At 40.3% G+C, this 21,867-nt stretch overlaps 2 protein-coding genes and 1 long non-coding RNA gene across 4 annotated transcripts; 1 reads left to right on the top strand and 2 right to left on the bottom strand.

The window, feature by feature from the left end:
- The first annotated feature begins 2,363 nt into the window (after positions 1-2,363).
- On the top strand, positions 2,364-4,241 carry LOC135420332 (uncharacterized). Its single transcript, XR_010433490.1, has 2 exons — positions 2,364-2,454; positions 2,695-4,241. It is a non-coding gene; the product is annotated as an uncharacterized LOC135420332 (long non-coding RNA).
- ACTR8 (actin related protein 8) lies at positions 3,533-13,190 on the bottom strand. The gene is made up of 13 exons (XM_064667667.1): positions 13,062-13,190; positions 12,683-12,853; positions 11,732-11,842; positions 11,370-11,474; positions 10,552-10,725; positions 9,888-9,981; positions 7,782-7,914; positions 7,286-7,439; positions 7,014-7,109; positions 6,288-6,428; positions 5,597-5,861; positions 5,104-5,267; positions 3,533-4,435 (listed from the first exon to the last, which is right to left on the bottom strand). The coding sequence occupies exons 1-13, from the start codon at positions 13,182-13,184 to the stop codon at positions 4,292-4,294; spliced, it is 1,875 nt and encodes a 624-aa protein (XP_064523737.1). The 5' UTR covers positions 13,185-13,190; the 3' UTR covers positions 3,533-4,291.
- A 1,938-nt stretch (positions 13,191-15,128) lies between these two features.
- Positions 15,129-18,458, bottom strand: SELENOK (selenoprotein K). 2 transcript variants are annotated; one of them, XM_064667668.1, is made up of 5 exons: positions 18,330-18,457; positions 17,722-17,812; positions 16,882-16,962; positions 16,461-16,553; positions 15,129-15,408 (listed from the first exon to the last, which is right to left on the bottom strand). In XM_064667668.1, the coding sequence occupies exons 1-5, from the start codon at positions 18,346-18,348 to the stop codon at positions 15,405-15,407; spliced, it is 288 nt and encodes a 95-aa protein (XP_064523738.1). In that variant the 5' UTR covers positions 18,349-18,457; the 3' UTR covers positions 15,129-15,404. The 2 variants fall into 2 exon arrangements, with proteins under 2 accessions (XP_064523738.1, XP_064523739.1); XM_064667669.1 differs by lacking the exon at positions 15,129-15,408 and having other exon boundaries at positions 16,457-16,553; positions 18,330-18,458.
- Between the last annotated feature and the right edge of the window lie 3,409 nt (positions 18,459-21,867).

Here is a 21,867-nt window from a genome sequence, read left to right as displayed (position 1 = left end):
CGGAGGAGAGCTCTGTGGAGAGGCAGGGCAGGAGCGCGGGTGGGACTTCCCACCGGAACGCACCCTTTGGCTGCTGCGGAGAATGTGTCAGAGCGGCTTCGTTCTGTTTCGAAAGCGGCCCGAGGGGCAGCCGGGCCGAAGTCCTCTGCCTCGCCCGTCCCGCTGGAGTGCGCGAGCGGCTGGAGCTCTGCGGGACGGGATCGGGACGCGGGACGGGACCGGGACAGGGGACGGGATTGGGACAGCTCCGCCCGCGGGACTCCGGCAGCGTCCAGGTCCGCGCTGAGGCGGCTTCCCCCGCTTCTTTCCCGGGAGCGCTCCAACTTTTTCACTCCGCCCCTAGAGGAGTGGACAAAAAGGCTTTTTTTGTTTAGGTTTTTTTTGTTAGTTTTAGTTGGTTGGTTGGGTTTATTTCCCCTTAAAGCAATAAAAATGTTTTTGCTTTTTAAAGCAAACGTCTTCGACAGCGTTGTCACCTCGGCTGTGAACCCGCTTTCCAACGGGAGCGCTGGGAGCTGCAACGCGGCTCGAGGTGAAGGGAAAAGCTCCAGGTCGCGATGGGGCGGGCGGGCCCCGCTCCACTGTCAGTGCGGACCCCGGCACTGCAGGGGGTGTCCCTGTATGAGCTGTAGGCGAAATGCTCGAGGACAGCCTGTGAAAGTTGAGCTGGACCTTGCAGTTCAAGGCTTTAGGTGCGATCCTTACCTGTGCAATGTGTGTTTCCGGGAGAACACCTTGGTTTGGAAGGGAGCGAGTAGCAAACGAGTTGTCCCAACGTGCCTGTGTGGAACTGACTGTGGGGTTTGGTGCTCATCACCGATAAGTGTGTGTTCAATGATAACTCAGAATATCCCACTGGGTAGCCAATGCTGACTAGAAATTGTTGGTGTTACCTCATTCTTGGCTACTCAGAGAGATAATCACCCCTTTATGCATATTTCAATAGAATTTAGTGAAAATACACACAGATCGTATATGTGCTAAAATTTTAAATATACATTTAAATTCATAGTCTTTAAAGATAATTTTGCTGAGGTACAGCAGAAGTTGTACTGAAATTGGTACTATGAACACATATAGACATAATACCGAAGGGGGGGAAGATGACTCCAAAAGTGTTTCACAATATCATCTTTGCCTGAACATTGAATAGGGTCTAAGACCTACTTCTGAATCTTTCCCTCTATCATACCCATGGCCTAATAATGGAAATTTTGAGAATTCTGTACAGTTGAATTTGGATAGTAATGCTGTATTTTAATCTGTGGATATGAGATGAGAAATTTTCTTAGTTTACATGTGATGACGAATTTAGTCTAGTTACTGGCTGGTACTCTGACATGACCAAATGTACCTTTAGCAGACTAAACAAATTCCTTGCAGATTTGAGGATGCAGATGTGTAACTAAGAAGTACTATGCTTCTAAATCATTTGGAAGTTTAGTAGGCTAGATATTTTTGCCACATATATTTTCAGGCAGCAGTGCCTGAATTGAAACAGCTGCAGAGAATCCCTGTTGTAACAAACACTCCTGATTTGTCCCTTCAAAAGCAAGATCACTCTGTAAGGTCATAAGGTGCCACCTGCAGGGTGTGTGGTGCCTACCACAAGCACAGCTCCAGCAGAAACCCATTTCATCGCTTACAGTTATTAACAACTTTAAACTGAAATCTTTTCAACCCTCAGGGAGTTTGCAAAAATACAGAAAAAATCAGGAGTGAGTTTTACAACAAGCAGTCTTGGGCTTGAACATTTAGTATTGCTTTATGAGCATCAAAGGTATGAAGTTCTTATCGATACAGACATAGAAGCAAAGGTAATTTTCTGTTAAATTATAGTAAATCAAAAGCATAGTTTTCTAAGTTGTCCTTCTGTAGTAGCACAGCAGGAGGCTCTTGCTTCCAGTGAAGTGCAATCACCAGAGCTGGCCAGAGAACTCAGGGAGAGGGTTTAACAGAGCTGCTGTTGCTTTCACAGGAGCTCTGCTCCACTGGTAACATTATTTCAGTTTTTGAGATTATATGCTTAAGAATAGTTTAAACAGTGGGATTTTACTCAGAATGAGATTAATCAATGAACATGACAATGTAAGAAAATACATAGCAACTAGGAATTAGGCTTCACTGACATGCAGCACACCTTCCTTGGAATTCCTAAGATACTCTGTTTTGTTGTATTTGACTAGTAGATTTAAAGATAAATGTATGTGAACAATATAATTCTGCTGTTAAGAATATGTAATAGTTTTAAAGCCTAATAAGGGCAATTTTGAAATGCAATTAAATATTTAACGTGATTTAACTTCATAATGATTCTTCTTGTGATAAATGGTTTTGACTTTTTTCTTCCCCTGCATACCCATCTTCAGGATTTCATGTCACTATTAGATACATGAAACCAGAATTTCTGTGAGGATACCAGGGGGCGAGGAGAGTACTGATATCTTTGTAAAGGTAAGCAACATTTTTACAATTCCAGTAATGATTAACCATTTTGCATTGCCTTTTAGCACAATTTCTCTTCTATATACGGGCATTGGAAATGCTCGTTTCAGTAATTCTGTGTGCATTTTCTCTAAAGTCTATTAAAATATGCATAAATGAATCCATAAATACTATACATTGATAAATATTATTATGATAACTGAAGATAGTTTTTACAGACTTGTTTCAAAGTGATTCTTTCTCTTTCAGAGCTCTTCACAATCAATTCTGTTGGAGGATTTGTGTTTTCTCCCTGCTGCTCTACTTGTGGCTGTATGTGCTGCAGTAGCTCATCACAGACTGAGGTAAGAGTTCTTACTTTTTCAAGTTTTAGTACTCTGTAATTCCTGCTGTTTGAGTTTTGCTGCGAGCATCCTTTTAGACAAGATCATGTGAAGAGACCACCTTTTAGGTATCATCGTAATGGGAACTGTCTCAAGTTTGTTTAGGAAGCTCCAGATGTGGCTGTATCAATGTTTCTGTTTAAATCATTGCTGTGCTTTTGAAGGGAGCTGCTCATGAGCCTCTCTCTGGTTGGGTTTGTATCGCAGGGTGGGTTTGTATTGGGCAGCCTAAATGCCCTCAGATGAAATGAAACTGGAAGTTGTACTTTAATGAATCTGACACTGTCAAACTGCTAATTGCTGTGCAGACCATGGGACTGGACTAGGGCTGGGCTGCAGGAACTCCCCTGAAATACTCAGTGCAGAAATGTGTTCCTTGGCCCCAAGGGTTTGTTCTGTCATCTCTGCCATTCTCCCACAGCCTTTTCCCTTCCGTTGCTTTCTTCCTAAATGGAGAGTAAATATTGAATCTCTTCCAACAAATAGCACTTCTGTAACTAAGGATTATTTGTTGGGGGAGAGAGCCCAAGGACCCACAAAACTGAGGTTGGTGCTGGCTGTATGAAATTGCAGCTAGTTCTTTTGGGTGTATTATATTGATTTTTGCAAAAAAGGGAAAAAGCAGACTGTACCCTGGAAAATGAAAAGCTAACAAGAGGTTTTGATGATAAGAACCAACAAGGAAAAAACACTCCACTTCCAAATTTTTGTCTTTTCACTGAATAATATAATTTATTACATAAGTAAAATACCAACAGCAACTGTACTTTTAATTCGTCATTTCACTTTTTTCCATAATGATCACTTATATAACAACTTCATCTCCTGGTAATGTTAGGGTAGGAGTCAGAGTAAGACACTAAACCCACAGCTGCACTCTTCAGCTGTTGCTTCTGTGTCCATGTACCTGGAATGAATCTTGACTTAACATCTGTCTCATCAACATTTTATACCTGTAACAGCGAGGCCCTTGTATAACAAGGAATGATCTGCTCCTCATGGTGGTGTAATCAAAGAGAGTTTATTTCAAAATTCCCACTCCTTATATCCCTGAATACCATGTGACTTCTTCAGCCAATAGAGTTATATGTGACCGTGCATGTTCTCTTGGGCCCATTGCCCTGGCACATCCCTCCTGCCTTCAGACACGCCTCCCACATATACCTTAAGTTCCCACATTGTGCAATTTTAATATACATAACCTGTATAGTATAAATACAGTTAATTTGGAGATGACTGTGGTACTCTGTACACAGAATTCAATGCCTACAATTCCAAAGTTGAAGTGTAGCAATGCTGAAGTCACGTGCATTCAGTAAGATTGTTTTTGCAACACTTCTGGAAAAATCTCAGTTGAAGTCAATATTAATAAAATACAAAAATATATATCAGCAGAAGATCAATACATCTGCATTTGGGGAAAGGAATCTTGAGTTAAGCAGGTTCCACTGCAGCCACATCCATCACCACACAAATGCAGCTCGTTCTCGTAGCATTCGGACACCAAAGCGCTGCCACTCCCGCTGGTAAATCCAGAGCTCCTGAGTTGTGTCAAGACAGGCCAAAACTGCACCTCCCTTCCAGGCAATTAAGCGTGGATCCATATCCTAAATTCAAAACACAGATTGCACACAATCACTGGGCTGATTTTGCATAGTTCTCCAAAGTTGTATCCTACTTTTTCTAACACTATTCACCACTTAGAATCCTGGGGGGTTGGGGAGGAGAAAGGGTTTTTCAATATTATCTAGGAAAAAATAGTGAGATAAAAATATGTAAAGAATTTTTAAGATATTTTGAGAAGTCACTTTTTTTTTTAAGATACCTTTTAGGCATGTCATGAAAATTCTGCCTTCAGCAGTGGAGGCTCTCAAATATACTCAAGTTTTAAATTTACAAGTTTTGCCTGATTAATGCCAAATGAAAATTGGTCTTAATGCCATGTTTTCTTTTACCTTAATACTAATTTAAAAAAAAAATACATCACAATTTCTTGCTGAGGAGACAGGTTAACTTCACAGGCTGGTCCTAACTGTTTCTTTAAGAACAGGGCCTTTGGCTAATAAACACTTCAGTGATCCATACCAGTAACACTCTTGCTCTGCCTTTAACTTCCTGCCTCTAACTGGCCAGTGCCATGTGATAAGCTGAAAGCTCTCCTAAATCTCAGATATTCAACTACTCTGTGGTTTTGACAGAATTTTTTACTTTTAATTTTTCAAAGATTTTGACCAATCATAGTTTATTGACCATTTAGCTCTCAGTTAATAGTTACCTTAGGTCTTGTGATGACTTCAACATTTTCAACAACTCTTCTGAAAGAAGGTGGCATTTTGTTGAGAATTCGGTGTTGAAGGAACTCTTGAGCTTTATGAAACATAAGGCCTCCTCCCACTACTAAGATGGAGCTGTACATCTTCTTTTTTGTATCATCAGATGCTGAAATGAATGGATATATAGAAATATCTGCAGTTTTTAAAGTTAATATGGTCTGTATTTGTATTACAACTAATTTAGCACAAGTCAAACCAGAATGGAAACTGATGTTTGATTTTAAACTTCTTTTTCTATTCCCTGGAGATTCCAAACATGTAGCTCAAGAAACTTCAACAAAGATGCAAGTGTAAGAAACAGTGTAGCTACTCTCGAGATGATAAAATTTAGGGACATATGTCTTTATATTCGGTAAAATACAGGGGTTACATAAATCCATACTGACATTTCTTTTTGGGAAGACTTTTAGAGACCTGTACAAATGTAATTCTTACCACAGCAGTCGATACTATGAAGGATGGCTTTGTCAAGGCCCAAGGCTTTGCCTTCAAACTGAGAAACAGCAGTTTTCCTGGACATGTGAGCAGTTAAAGGTTCCTCTGAATCATTGCCAGATATCATACAATCACTCTGGGAAGATCCCAATTCCACTTCTTGTGGGTAGATCCTCTCTGAAATGTCTGAGGTTTGGCCTCTCAATTCTCCCTCAAATGCACCAGGCTTTGACATGGACTTTCTATCAGCTGTAGCTTTTGCAGACTTAAAAATCAGAAAAGAAGTTGAACTATGAGAAATGCAAAAATATCTTCAGCAGGTTACATAACAATACAAAGACTTAACTAAACCCCATTGTACTTCCCTTCACCTTTTTGCACAGTAAGGTTAAGCACTGCATTATTACCTCATCTGGTAATTTTTATTTTAATCCCCACGTTCAAAGTAAGGGTTTTATTTTGAACTCCATTGGATTGATCAATCCTATAATATGAAGCCTTCTTAGACTCTGAAAATGCAGAGTTCTAATTAAAAACTTGTCTAGACATCCACAATTCCTTAATCTAAACATATTCTTTAATACTTCTGACCCAGGTAACAAACTTTGGTCTCTGAGATGAGCTAATGAGTCCTCATTTTATTCCCCAATTAAGTAATACTTAATGAAAAATAAAACCAGCATTCACACACCTGCTCCTGCTTACTTTGTGTGGCTAGCAGGTAATGTTCATCATGAGGATCCTCAGGGTCACCTTGTGACCTGTGTTGTAAAGTTGTCATTTTTTGTCCAACAATTCCAAAAGTTGCCGGATAAAACAGGGCCATTGGAGCCTGAAGAATGAGAGACTTGGTATGAGTTTACAATTCAGTTTTTCTTTTTTTGACATTTACTGTAAAAAAAGAAAAGCCTGGCTCTATTTTTCCTCACAACTCAAAATGAAATAGAGGTGTTTTTTTCCAAGTAGTTTGTAACAGACTGAAGCATCTTTTCCTTCGTATAATTTAAAAGAGTCCAACAAATACACTTGTATGTGTATACAAGCTTTGTTACAGATTCTGGCATTGTATGATAAACACTCAAATAGAGTTTGTTACAAAATTAGAAAATTCAATGGTGAGCAGAAAAAAACTTGCAAAATTAGCATTCCTTCCTTGCACTTGAAGGATAATCATCATATGCAGTTGAAGCTACAACCATTCTGACTAAAGCTAGTTAGGAAGTCTTGTGTGTCCACTAGTGCTGCATTGGGCCCTTTCATACCTTTGGTAATTAATTTTAGAACTGTCAAAAAGAATAGTTTAAGAACAATCCATAAATTAACATGGGTTTAGTAGCACTGGGCCCATATGAAGTGAGGCTCTGAGTCTTAATGCTCAATACAATTCTCTTTATTAAATTAAAAAAAAAAAAATCACCTGTAATTTTTCATCCCCTAATCGGAACTGGTATAATAAAGCTGGAGAATCCGGATGCCGAATTTGGAACTCATGATCTTGCAATCCAGAAATATCCTATCAAAAACAACGTAAGCAAAAATTTGTATCTTTTAAATTTATCAAGCCACATAATCTATTTAAACTCTAGGAAACAAAAAAAGTAACAAAACTCTTCAAACTATGGATTTCATTTACATATTCTTGAATTCTTTAAGTTTTACTTGGAGAACACACTATTTTCCCCCTCTCACCTGGTCTAGATGACAAAATGTCTCCTTTAGGTGCTGCAGCAGCAGGCAATCCAACTTATTAGTTAACTGACAGTCTCTATATGGGAATCCTGCTCGTTGCATAAGCCAATAAAAACACCTTGACACATCAGATCCTCCATATGCAAGGCACAGCCTAAAGCACAGAGAAGAAGAAAATTTTTTAGTTTATTTGCTGAAACACTGGCTGCCTGTAGTAGCATGCAAAGGACTACTTGGAAAACGTTCAACATGCTAGGATCATGACTTTCACACAGTTTGCAGAGCACAGTATCAATTCTGATCAGCTCTGCCTGTTTTGTTTTTTTTTAAAGACATCAGAATTCTCTAAGGTTCATATTTTAACAGATGACCCTGTTACATGGCTCACAGTAAAAAAAACCAAATGGTATTTATGGAAAATTTTTCCTTTTTAAAGTCAAGCCTTTGGTAAGCAACTAAGTACATGCTTGTAATAATGCTGCATATTATAAGATACCTGGTATTGCGATGGGAAACACCATCTTCTACACAGCAAACACTTGTCTTCTGATCTCCCACATCTACAATACATGCACTGCTTAAACCACTTCCAAAGGTAGCACAGACAGACTCCTGGTGCACAATAATTCCTGGCAATATGAGAAAAAATTATATTAAATTCGTGCCAAACTCCAGTCATGTTGCTGACGTTTAGAGGACATTTTCTTGTCTTTTAAGGATCTGCAAATGGTCTGACTCTGCCCTGAAAGACTCTGTATTTAATGAAGAGGGGGTCAAAGATATTTAGAGATTTTTTTTTTGTTGGGTGAGCCTTTAAAAGTTCTGAGAAAGCTAAGAGCAGGGTGGATGCCTATACTCAAATAACCCTTTTTTGTATTATTATTATTATTTTGCCTCTAAACTTTTTTTTTTTTTAGCTGGTATTGCAGGGTTTTGGTTATCAGATGCATATGAATTGTTTTCCTAATTTTTTCTAGTTTTAATCAAGTAGCATTACCATTAGCATTTCAGATATGCTCTTTAAGTACTTATAAAATAAGGTCCAATTTGCCCCTCTATTTTCCTTTCAATCTACCTTTAACTTTGCAAATGAGTACATTTGTATCACAAGCCCACACTTAAACCTGAGATGTACTGGAGGTTTCAGTCTGTCCTTCTAAGCAATGAAGGGAAAAAACAGCTTAACTGAGCTGTGCTTTGTAGACAGTAAGTAGAATTACTTTTTGAAGGCAAATGTTTTTAGATATATTAAGATAATTCAGTTATGCTGTGTAATTAGTTCACCTCTTTACTAAATTATTATTGAGGAAATGGCACCTTCAAGAGTTAATAATGCTACTTTCTGACTTGCATGTATCAGGTGACTAATAACCTTTTTATTTTTTCCTGGTATTCTTCCTATTCCACCGCAAATTCTTCTATCCCAGTGCTGGTACGTTTTTACAGAGTACTACTAGGTAGTAGTGTTCCCATTACTGCTATTCAAAAACTTGTGAGAATTCAAACAAAGCATCACCTAGTACCATTCTGCTCAAAAATTAAAATAGCCAATATGGCTTGTTCATTTTAACATGATGAAACAAATCAAATCTATATACACACACGTAAACAAAATTTAAATCTCATGAGATCATTCCCTCTTTTTGCAGTATTTATTTACCACCTACTTAATTCCTTCAGATAAGAAGTCTCTTTTTGTAAAATGAATGTCTTTGTAGAACAGGTTAAATGGGTTCACTGCTTAAGCAATAATATTTAAGTGTATATTCTGCTGAGAGTAATATTTGGAAACTGTTTGCACTTTGTATTGATCTATTATTAAACAACAGCAGTTTTAATCTCTAACATCTTACAATTAACTTACTGTTTGCCTAGTCTCTATCATATAACTTATTATTCTTGTCCACTTTTCCTGTTCATTCCTTGCATAGCTAATAAAATGAAATGATTTTGCAGAACCAAAGGTACTACTACTACTCCGACAGATTTTAAATTAAGTATGGTTGGGTTACTGTGCCTTCTGTAATGACTTTCTGTGTTTTCTCTACATGTGAAATCCAAGCAAGATGGTTAAAAATGCAGCAGTGCTTTCCAGAAAACAAGTTAGAAATTTCCAGAAGTTTATCCGAAAGGAAATTTTCATCAGAGGGCTTTCCAGTCTGGAAATAAACATGCAGAAGCTAAGAATTGCATGGTTGTTTTGCTTTTATTTTTTCATTTTATGTGCTTAAGCCAACTCTGAAACTTCCTATCATGTCATCCCCAGAGGGGACAGAAGCAGCATCTTCCATCATACCCTTTTGTTTTGAAGGCTAAGAATCTTAATACTCTGTAGAGTTAAAATCGTGCATTTTAGAAATACTTAAGAAATCAGACTGTTGCTACTTTTGCCTCAGCTGAATAAGAAGCCCACAGTTTGTAACAGCAAACCAAAAAACTTGTTTCAATACTAGCCAACCATTCTGCCCCTTTAAACAGTTACGTGAATAGTAAAAGATGAAGATGTTAGTCCCAGCCAAAGTGGGATTGATGTGCAAAAATATGCATTAAAGGAAAAAATTTCTTAATTAATCATTAAGTTCTTGCTCAAGTATGGTTTTACCTGAGAAGCCCATCTTCATTAGGATCATATTTACCAGTTCTTTCACGTGTTGTTTATTATAGATGTCTGGAATTAGTAAAATGCATCTGTAGTACTGAAGACAAAAACAGTAAATTAAATCCAGCTCTCAAATTAAGTTTCTCTTTACATTCTTGAACACCTGATGCTAAGGAAGAAAGCACGATATACAAGTTATTAAAAAAAAGCAAAATCGTAGAAAAGGGGAAGGTTTTTAATACTTAAAAAAAATGAGTTCAAAGTGCATGCCAAGCTAATAGTTTATAGGCCACTAAAATGTTTAAAAGTACATCAGACATGAGAAAAACACCTACTTGGCAAGGGCAAGGAATTATACAAGTATTAGGCCACTCTTCCTCAGGTGCCTCCTTTACAGTCAATAAAAAAGCCCAAACAAATGAAGACTAAGGCTGTGAAATGTCTATAACGGGATTTCTAAACCTCCTCCTTAGAAGTTCTATAAACAATTTTTGTCTTAAAGCCACGGTCAAAATTCCAAATGATGTCTTAGGAACCATGCTCATAGAATGTATTTGTTAAGAAAAGCACCAGTAAGAGGCTCGCAATAACAGCAAGTTAATTCTCTTTTGCAGTACCGTTTATAGTAGTGCATACAGCCCACCTAAATGTGTTGTTCACAGCTCACCTTTAGGTCTTTCAGTGGTATTTCCAGATATTTTTGTATTGCATGTGACCATATAACTTCAAGGTCTGCTAATACTGCAGTGAGGGAGCCACCAGGTCCTGGGTGGAGATTCAACTGCCCTCTTCTAATGGGCCAATGTATATTATAAGAATCCAGTGGATTAACATACAGTGCCTAAAAATAAGAGATGATGTTCTGTGCATTGCTTTCCCCCCAAAATTAGCAACAAATATTAGAATAAAAAATATTTCAGAAGCAGATATAATAAGACATACAGCAGCACTCAGATCAATGTGACAGAAATACAGTGGATTTCATTGTAACAGGGCTTGATTGAAACTATTCTAAAGACAATAAATACGTTGTTTAAATTGTTTGAATGTTCTTACCCATGGACATTTACTGAACAAAATAGTATATTTTTCCACTATCTCAAATGAGGAATTAAAATAACTCTAGCTCTTTGAAGTTCATGAATACCTAGTTACTCAGCAGCGATTCCATGTACTGATATTTTTATCAGTTTCTTGCCTTTTCTCTGATTTATGCCATATGGACAAAGTTCCCACCTAGTCCCTGCAGAAACACTGATTTCTAGCAGCAAAGGAACCAAGACACTTATTAGGCAAATGGGGGAAACCCTCAGGTCTTGCTGAATGATAACAAACATTCAATTACTTCACAGTAAAGTTTCTCATATATTGCTTGGCTAACTTCATGTGTCTTGCAGTACATACTAACTTGTATCAAATGGCTGCTGAATGACATGGTTGCATTTAAACATACAAAGCCTCATTCAGCAGGAAAAGAAATCTTACCTCTTCTCCTACCAAAAATTCAGGATGATTTGATGTGTTTGTCCACTTGGCCCCAGAGCTGTGGTCCAAAATAGCTGGTCGCATCTGTCTGTTGTATGACCTGGCCTGAAATGTAATCAAAACAAACCCTGTCGATAAATATTTCACCAGTCACTTTTTTGCAAGGAAGAAAAAGGAAACAGCCCTTTGGCCCCACCCCTCGAGGAAACGTTTTAAATCTTAATTTTCTCAGAGATAGGTTGCACAATAGCATTATCCATAATTGCTGTAAAAAGGATATCTATACTTGTCCACTAAAACACAGCAACACACCAAAGGACTATATGAATGAACAATCCAATAAAATCTTAAGAATGAGTTACCTGATCAGGTGACACTGGAATACGCCTCGCTCCATTTGACATCTTTTTGGACCATATTGCTTGGTCCACCATTTTAAGGCCATTTTGTCTCTGCTCAGTACTTTCAGGTTTCTAAGGAAAACCCCAAATATACAATGTAAATATTTACTTTCTAACTACATGTCTGCATACTGGTAATACTGTGGTTTAAAGAATGAAATCATTACTGTGGTTGATAGACTGTAGAAAGGACAGAGATTTGTACAATGCAAATAAATGTATGCTTATTTTTAAAGAAATTATTTTTTATATTAGAGTTCCCAACACTTATTTATCGAAATCAACTTGAATCTTTTAAGTGACTGGAGTGGCTGCTGGACTTCATCTCTGAAATGATGCAGTCAGGCCATTTTTTAACTACAGAAATATCAAGTACAAGCAAAAATGTTTAAATAGATCTCAATTATTTAAATAAGAGACATAAATTTGATTAATTTTTATTTTTTTACAGATGCAGATTAAGAATAAGACCACTAGATCTATTTTTTAAGCAGGCTGGAATAAAACTACTTGCTGTGTTATCTAAATCACAAATCAACTTGCAACCAATACATTCACAAATGGAGAAGTCCAATTTTAATCCTACAGCTGGCATTCTATCAAAAGAAATACCCAGTGTGGTACCAGACCACAGCACAGGGAAATCAACATGCATAAACCCTCAATCTATCAATTTATTAGATTTAGTTCATTACAAATAAATCAAATAAAACCCAATCATAGACTGGTGCAAACCTACTGACAGCACATTAAAAGCATGAAAAAAAAGTGGAACTTCAGATGTATTCTCCTCTGGGAAAATACAGAGTATGAGGGGAAGATATGCACTATACAAAGATGCAACAGAGATGGGTAACGAACACGCGGATTTTAGCGGTCCGGGAGGCCGCGCCGCGGTGTTTCCCGGCTTACATTGAGGCCGTCCCTGAGGAGCCAGCTGTCCCTGTAGGCCGCCTGGCCCTGCTGCTTGTGCCGCCGGGCGATGACGTGCGGGATGCCCGCGGGCAAAGTGTCCGTGGCTCTCCCGAGCCGCAGCGTGGTCGAGCCGGGGTGGATCACCACGATGAAGTTGCTCTGTATTTGCTGAAAGCAGCACAACGCGCACGGAGTGAGACAGAATTCCCGCGCCGTCCTGGAACTCTCCCTACGCCCACGTGGAGCCCACCTGCGCTTCCACACCCCCCGCCCCCCCCCCCCCCCCCCAGGCCTTTAAAAGGCCGAGCCCGGGCCGGGCCCGCCCCAGCGGGGAGGGGAGGAAGCGCAGCTCTGAGCGGCCGCGGCCGGGCCTCACCTCCTGAAGGGACTCGGGCACGGCGGCGGGGACGATGGGCCGCTTAACGCCGCGCTGCTCCCGCTCCCGGTCGCGCTCCTTGTCCTTCCCGTTCTCCGCCTCGCCCTTCTCCGCCTGGGTCATGCTCCGGCCGGGGGGAAGCCGCGTCTGCCGGGGCCGAGCGGAAGCCGCGTCTGCCGGGGCCGAGCGGCGCCGGGCCCAGCGCGGGGCGGAAGCGGGCGGGACCCGCGCCCGGCACCGCCCCTGGGCAGGTACCGGGGGGGGCTCGGCTTGAGGGGGCACCGCTGCCCCTCGGGAAGTACCGGGGCCCTCGGCTCGAGGGCGGCTCGGCAGCCTCTTGGCGCTGCCCCGGGTTGGCTCGGCTGCAGCGGGTGCGGGGGACAGCGGCTGCCCCGGCCCCCGCGCTGAGGGGCCGAGCGGCGGCAACGAGGGAGCCTGGGGAGCAGCAGCCGATGCTGAGCTGGGCGGTTACTGCTGGTGGGACTGCAGGAGGGGTGACAGAGCCCCCCAACAGCTTAAAATACGCCTCTGTGTTAAGAGCGCAGCACAGCCGATGTACGCGGTGCACCTGTGAAGAGCTAACGATGGCCAGCCTACCTGTACACACCTGGTGCGTGGGCAGCAAGTTCCTCTGTGAGCTCTGCACGTGGGACGTTTGAGTGGAGCTGAGGAAGAGCTGGGTTTCAAGGCTGAAGGATGCTGTTACACAGCAAGTCGAAAGGTGGTAACTCTGTGTTGGGTACGCGTAGCAGGAGTGGGAGGCGCTGGAGGGGCCTGTTAACCGAGAGGCGCTGTCGGGTGTTTTAATTTCCTGCTCAAGAAGTGGGCAATATACTCAGTGCAGGTGGCTCCGGCTGCAGGCGCAGTGCGAGCTGCAGGGTGAGCTCTGGGGAACGGGAGCCCGAGGCAAGAGGCCGTGAACTGCCGACCCTTTGCACAACAGAGGGCACGGGGATGTGCGGCCCGGCCAGGTGAGGAGGCACTCGGAGACACTGCTTAGACTGCGAGCGCGTAAAAGCCCAGGAGTTCCTTTGTTCGGGGTTCCTCCTCGGAGGCACCAGCTCGAGCTGTTGTTATTTACTTATTGCACAAACATTAAATTATTTTAAGGATCCAGACGTCCGAGACTCTCCTATGGGAAAACCTAGGGTCGAGCTGGTAAGGAGACCTGGTCTGTGTGTTGAGTGGGGTGTGTGGGGAGTCAAGTAGGGCACCCATGGGCTCACTGGAACCACCTGCTGTGAAGGGGCCTCAATCCCAGCTCAGGTGGTGTGGGTGTGACTGCCAGAGTGGCTCCTGGATGGTCAGATAGGAAAGTTTCCTTAACAAGAGATTTCTAGAAAGGCTTAAGTAAAAATTTTGCAGTGGCACCTTGTAGAAAATAATCTGGATTCTTGTCAGCTAATGTTTTCTCAAATAGATCTAGCCCTCTCTAAACAAAACAAAAAAACCCCCAAAACCAACCAAATGAAAAATCCTCCAACAAACCAAATCCAAATGAGCCCCAGGAACAGTAAGAAACTCCCATCCTGAAATGGAGTAAAGTAGATAAAAGGTAGTTACTGTCTGAAAGAAAATAACTTTGTGCATTAGCACACAGTATTTCAGTTCACTACCTTTTTCTTCACGTACTAAACCCAAGACCTAATTTTATTGAAAAAAACCTCAAAGTTTTACCGAAATTTGTACAGTAAATAGGCTTATACATTTGAGTAAGTTCATAATGGAGAAGGAGGCTGTTTCAAGAGGTGTTTATAAAACCCATTATGGGCTTTAAGGAAGCAAGTTTGTAAAAGGCAAGAACTGTAAAACAAAGTAATTTGTAAACTGCATTCTTAAAGTGCTTTTAGAGTGTCATTAATACCATGACAATACAGTAAAGTACAGAATGTTTGTCCTGACAGAGACAGAGTAAATACAAAACTTCTTAGGAAGCCCTGCTTTAAGTTTGGCTCTTAAGGGACCATCTGTATCAACTATAAATATGTATTTTTTTCTCATTTGAATAGCTAAGGACTTACTGTACTTCAGATTTTTTGGTTTCTAAAAATGATGAGAAAGTCAGCCTTGTGACAAGCCAAATATAATTTACTTATTACTTATTCAGAAACTGTACAAAGACTTTAGACAGTAAACACGTATTTAATAAAACTGTGGTTCAGTTACACTGGATCCTTGAAGAAGGAGTTCCCAGTACAACTTCATTAATCTGCTTATATCACAGAACAGTTTCCAGTCAGATGTACACATTCACAATATTCAAACTCATTTGGTCCACCACTAAACTCTTCTTCCTTTCATCTTGCAAATGTGTACACTTGTGCCTGCCTCTTCAGCAGGCGTTTACCTAAAAGATAAAGCAATTGCAGTACATTTAAAGACAACAAGGCCTTTCTTTGTGAGATAAAATTAAGTAATAATTTTAAAATAAAATTGTTTTTAATTTAGCTAGATGACACATCCTAAAGACTTTCAAATTTTATTCCTGAGCAGGTTACACATTGCTGTGATTACCCGAAACCCACCCCCAGAGTCTTTGCTGGCCTCATGTCCAGTCAAAAAAGAAAAATAAACCCCTAAAACATCAAAGAAGCTTATCCTTTTTCTAGAGAACTGAAATACTGGTGTATGTGCTTTTGGTTATGAACTAACTTTTCCCTATTAGACTTACAGGTAGTGATGGTAACACTTTTGTGATGGTAACAATAAGGAGTGATTGATGACAAGGACTGTTTACTTAGGTCTTGAAGTAAATTAAACCATACTGTATATACACACAGTGTTAGATGTAACTCTGACTAGCCAAAATAACTAATAAAACAGAATTAAAGTTCAGGCAGCTGAAAGAAATTTAAAGACCAGGGCTCTTGCCTCCATTTTTAAGCAGTTCTGATTTTTATACTTTACTGGAATTCAAGATTTATATGGCTATATCATTGTAATAGGAAAAAAAAAGATTTTTACTAAGTCTTTTAACAATTTTATTATTTTCCTTCTTTTCTATTAAGTATCTATTTAAAATAAAAAACCCCTATATGTTATACAATAACTATTAGAAATGCAAACAAAGTTTCAATTGCTTCTGATCTGGACAGGACTTTAAATTAGCAGCCAAAAAAAATGAAAAGCTGTAAATAATTTTTTATAAGCTGTGTTCAAAAATCTTTGCTAACACTTTGTATATCCACTTCTGTGCACTTAAAAGCCACCATTTCTGACCCAAAAATCTTTTAACATCCTTTCTTCCTCCCTTTTCTCCTCCACTTTAATGGTAAGTATCTACCATTTTGATTATCTGCCTGTTCTGGTAACTTCTGCAAAAGTTATACCTTAACCTTGATTATTGTAATTATGAAACTCCCCAATATTGAAAGCAGGATAGAGCAGATTGGGAATTACCTTCCTCATCCACCCCCAGCCATTGGTGGTGGATTGGGGCCTCCACCCCAGTGATTTATTCGACCCATCCTACGGCGAGGATTTGCTGGAGGCCTGAAAAGAAAGCAATTCTATTGTCATTAAACTTTTAAACTAGAAATATAACACTGTCTCTAAATGACAGTACTTACTTAGAACCTTGGAAAAAAAATCAGTTTCTAACCCCACTTTCAAAAAAATTCTTTTATAATTCTTTAATAGTTCCAGAGTGTGTTAGGCTATATTATTTTTCAGGCTGTCCAAAGCTGTGTATTGTTATCAACAATAATACAGATAAACATTTTAGTCTTCCTAGACAACCCAATTAATCTATTCAGATTCATGTGACTTTGCTAAGATAGGAAAAAAAAAATCAGAACTGGTGTGAATATGAAAAAAATACCCTCTTCTGTCATTGTATCCTGAATAGGAGGAAGATGTATAACCTCTTCTTCTCAAATCGGGTTGAATAATGCTCTGGAAACTGAAAAATAAAACAAGAGTTAGGTGAATTGACTGGTAGATAGTTCATCTATCATAATAGTTCATCTATTTTTGGATTGCAAGATAAGAAATGGCCTGAAAAACAGTAAGTATGTTAAGGAATGAATGGCGTATCTTGCCAAGATCATTGTTGTTTAATTCTTGGCAATTCTTCTCCTACATATCAAACTAAAATCTGAAGTAATTCCAAATTACAGCGAGGCTCAAACTATAAAATCTCATTTTTGGGTAAATATGCAAGAAATGCATTAAGTATAAACTTGTAACTGAAATAATCAAGAACTGTTGAACACATCACAAGAACTTTCTGTTTCTTAACTGGCTTTCATCTGGGGCCATAAATTTGTCATTACTGTTGTGTAATTATTTTTACATAGCCAGGATCTCTTGTCACCAGTAGAAATTCTCCAAGTAACTGCTTAATTATTGGATCAGCTATTAGACATTAGCTGTTTAACAAAAGTGTATGCTTTTTCTTTTTTGCAGTATCAAAATAGATGAAATGTAAGAAAACTCATTTGAACTTCCAAGAAGTTAGCATCACTTTTCATGCACTTTTTATTAATACTACTGTAGTGCTTAGTAAACAAAACTATGTAGTCACAGTAAAATATTTATAGATAAGAATGCTAAAGAGTAAAAACATCACTTTTATTGTTGTGTTACTGATAGTACTGAGTAGTTTGTACCTATGTCAAATCTAAAATAAAGCTCACCAAAAGAATTAACTTGTACTTACAACAGAACCACAAAATCTGCTATGGACCAGAAGAAATCTGTTATAGATGACAGACTCCAAGGAGCCCGACTCCGGTTATCCAAAACTTGTCCTGTAACATATCCAGACACAAAACATCCTGTGATGTTCAGTGTGTGACACTGCACAGCACAGTACACCCAAGCATATCTGCTGAGTCCAGAATTTACAAATGGGAGGGAGAAACTTCACGTCACGGGCAACGGCGGCGAATTTCACTGCCTAGAGATAATTTATTGACCAAGCACTCGAACTACTGGGCTCACCATCGCCAAACGGGCTCTGCGTCCAGGAAACCTATAAAAAGTACCGGTGCAGCGGCAGTTTCCCCGCATGTTGCTTAAGTGCTGTTCTGTTACGCTCCCGCAGTTCGCAGACCACGCTCGGCCCCTTCAAAGTCCCCAAGCGCAGTTCAGAGCCGGCGAGCTCAGCGCAGGCCGCGGGGAGCGCGGGGGGACGCGACACCGGCAGGGCCGGGCCCCTCCGGGCTCCCCTGGCAGCGGGCCCGGGGCCCGGGGCCCGCGGTCACTGCCCGGTCACTGCCCAGACATTCCCCGCCCGACGCCCCGGCCCCTGTCCCTGCCCCTCACCATTGGAGATGTAAACCATGGCGGCTCCTGCCCCGCCGGCCCCGCCCGCTGCGCATGAGCAGCAGGGGCGGCTGACGGGGCGCCCGGAGATCCTTCCGGGGCCGGAAGGCGGGGCTGTGGCGCTCTGGGGCGGCGCTTGGTGCCCGGTTCCCTTCCCAGAGATAACAGAGCGGTGCTCAGCTCCCGTTAACGGGGAGTCACTCTGAGCACGCCGTATTAACGAGGGATACCCCTCACCACCCTTGTTAACTGGGCGTCCCTTTCAGCACGCCCTGTTAATGAGGACTCCCCATCAGCACCCCGGTTAACGGGCACTCCCTCTCAGCGCCCTCTGTCCCCCTCAGCATCTCTTAACGAGGGGTCCCCCTCGGCAGCCCCTGTTAACGAAGAATCCCCCTCAGCCCCCCCGTTACCGAGTGTCCCACTCAGCCCCTGTTGCGGGGGTGTCCCCTCGCCCCGCGGGGCCGGCCTGAGGCGGGCGGTGCTCGGGAGCAGCGTCTCCTCCCTCACAGCGGGCGGTTCTGCTTCACCTTAAACCGTATTTATTTCAGTAGTTCCAGCGTTGTGTTGGAGTTTCTTTGCCGTGTCCGTTAAGCGTTTTAAGAACAACAACATGAGTTGGTAGTCTGTCAGGGTTTCATAAAAACTAAACGTTCCTAGCCGCCTGTTGTAATAATGGTAGAAATACGACCAAGTCGAGAGATTATTTAACACTTTTGACTAAAGGGAACTTTTGTTCCTTGTATTTAATGACAGATATGTGGCTATGTATATTCCCATTATGTTTGTGGGAATGTTCAGCCTGAAGTTGAGCATTTGTTTTGTTTTATTTTTATAAAAGCTTTGCCCTGCAAATAGTGGCAGCATTTTTTTTTTCTCAGGGAGAATCCATGAATGGAAAATTGGAGGTAACTATGCAGCTATATAGGCAAATTTAATATATTACCTCCTTTTTTTTTTTAAAGCTAAACCTGTAGACAAGGGATGTTTAATTTGCTGGGCAATGGCAGTGAAAAATGAATGTAAAAGCACTTTAATACTTCCTTTGCAACAGCGATATTACCTCCTAATAATGCAGTAAAGTCCTTTGCTAACAGGGGCACAACACAGGAGTGTTTTCTGAAGTTGAAATTGTAATATCGTGCCTCTGACAGTGTAGTTGTCCCCTCAGTAAAGAAATTGTTTGCAACTGACAAGTGTTTACAAATGTTTACAAATGTTTACAAATGTTTACAAATGTTTACAAATGTTCGATTTTCAGAAACAAACTCTTGCGAACAACTGAAAGCAATTATGAAAGAAAGGTATCTGTAACAAGGTCTGTAAAATAAACGTTTATCATTAATGTAAGAGCTGGGTAATCTATCACTCAAGAAATGGGACAATACAGAAGTGTTTAGAAAATAGTGCATAATGGACATAAACACAGGCAGTATGTTAAAATGATTCAGGGACAGCACCTATTTGTTTTCTTAATTAGTCCTGTTTATGGTAATTTCTTCAAATAGTAGTCAAATAATAAGAAAATAACTGTAATTAAGGAAAATATATGACAAATGTATACCTTTATTAATATGCTAACCTGGAAATTATATAGTCTTGTTTTTAAATTATTTTAATTAATATATTTTATTTTATTTTCACTAGACATTGAGACAAAACAGCAAATTTAAAGAACTATTGCACAAGTTGTAAATACAACGTTCACCAAGACGAAAACAAAAAGAGGGAGGACAGAAATGGGAAAGTAATGGCATTAAGTAGCCTAAAGGAGGTATTGTGAATTTTGTGGTGTATTGAAAACACACACAAACTAACCCTTGCTCATATAGAACCAAACATCACAGTCCAAACTTTTCACAGGACTTTACACAGGAACATAATAGTGAACCTGAATATGAGCAGGTAATTATTCCTCCTGACCTCGAGCTCTGTATGCAGTTAGTGTTGTCCTGCATGAATTAATGTAATAAGAGTTCAAACAATTCTATTTTAAAATGTATTATTTTTCAGGGGGAATAGGTTAATCACGCAGAAAAGATCAGTGTATTTTTTGCTTTCCAAATGACAGAAAGAACCCAAACAACAAAGAAGATGGCTAGTGAGTTCTTCAGGTGCTTGGTTGTTTTTTGTTTTGTTTTGTTTTTAAATAAAATGTGAGATAGTCTCGGTTTATTTAGTAATAAAGTAATGATAAATAACATCTTAATGCCCTAAGATTATATAATTACAATGCAACATTTCTCTGAAATGTATTTTTGGTGAATGAAACAAAAAGAAATACACTTTTTAAATTGAGAGTACTGGTGTGTGTATATTCCTAGCCATTTATTTTTCCAAGAAAATATGTCCAGGTACTTAACAGTGTCAGAATAACCAACCATTGTATACAGTGATACGTGAAAATGTTAGTATTTTTAACTGTTTTTAATGCACTTAGGTATACATTATTTATAATTTATTTCCATATTTAAGTTTTAGACATAAGAACATGTGGTTAAAAATCAATGGTAGCATTGCATTGTCAACCTGGTTATCTATTAGCCAGGAACTAAACCAAAAAGCGGAATGGGAATGGGAAAAGAGTTATCCACATGCAGTTGGGATATATGGTAGGGCTGGGACAGAAGGTGTGGGCATAAGCTGTGGTGGGAGCTCCTTCCTGGTGGTGCCACGGCCCTGACATCCCACCGTGAGCAGCTGCTCCTTCCCAAGGGGCAGGGCGGGTGTCCCCAGCTGGTGCTCGCTACAGTTCTTCAGTGACCCCACCCCTGCTTTCAGCCTGGTGCTGGAAAGTTGAGGACAACAGGGACCCTGCACCTGCACCTGTGCCTAAGGAAAACCAGTAAAGAGGTGTTTTTAGAGTCAGCAGCAGAAACATAAACCAGCTGGGCTGCCCTTCTCAAGGGTGAGTGCTCTGAGGAGTAGAGCTGGTTGAGCTTCTGAAGGTGAGTGTCATGAGCAGCAGAGCTGGGGAGAGGTGAGTAAGAGCCAAAAGTTAACTGAGATGCTGTTTGGAAACTGGAGAGATGTGATTATTTGGCAACAGGCAAAGTAAATATTTGTGTGATGCCATGAAGAGTAGTGTAGGCCATACATTAAGTAATTGAAAAACACCAATATACTAAATAGGCTTTAAATGTTTTTAAATGTAATTTGTTTTAGATGGTTTATTTTTTTTAGACTCTCTTCTAAGCGTAAATTTGTCTGTCTTAATTCCTTGTGAATTGTATATTTGTCTGAGTACTGCTGTCTGAGCAATATATTACTATGCTTTATCAATGTTTTCTGTTTTTTCATGAAAACTAGCAAAACCATGGGTCAGCTACTTTGATAGCATTTTCTATGCTGAGGGATGACCTTTTAGTTGTGATGCAAGAGAATTAGAAAGTTGTGTGCATAGAGAAGTGGTGATGCACCATGAACAGTGCTTGTACTTTCTAAAACTTATGTTAATTTTTAATGTGAATGCAGGCTTTTTAAGAGGAAATAATTTTGAATTGAAGACTAAGCAGGAGCAACTTGACCCTGCCTCAAA

Source organism: Pseudopipra pipra, chromosome 11 (genome assembly GCF_036250125.1).
Source record: "Pseudopipra pipra isolate bDixPip1 chromosome 11, bDixPip1.hap1, whole genome shotgun sequence".
Classification (NCBI taxonomy): Eukaryota; Metazoa; Chordata; class Aves; order Passeriformes; family Pipridae; genus Pseudopipra; species Pseudopipra pipra.
This window is presented reverse-complemented; position numbering and strand designations above follow the sequence as displayed.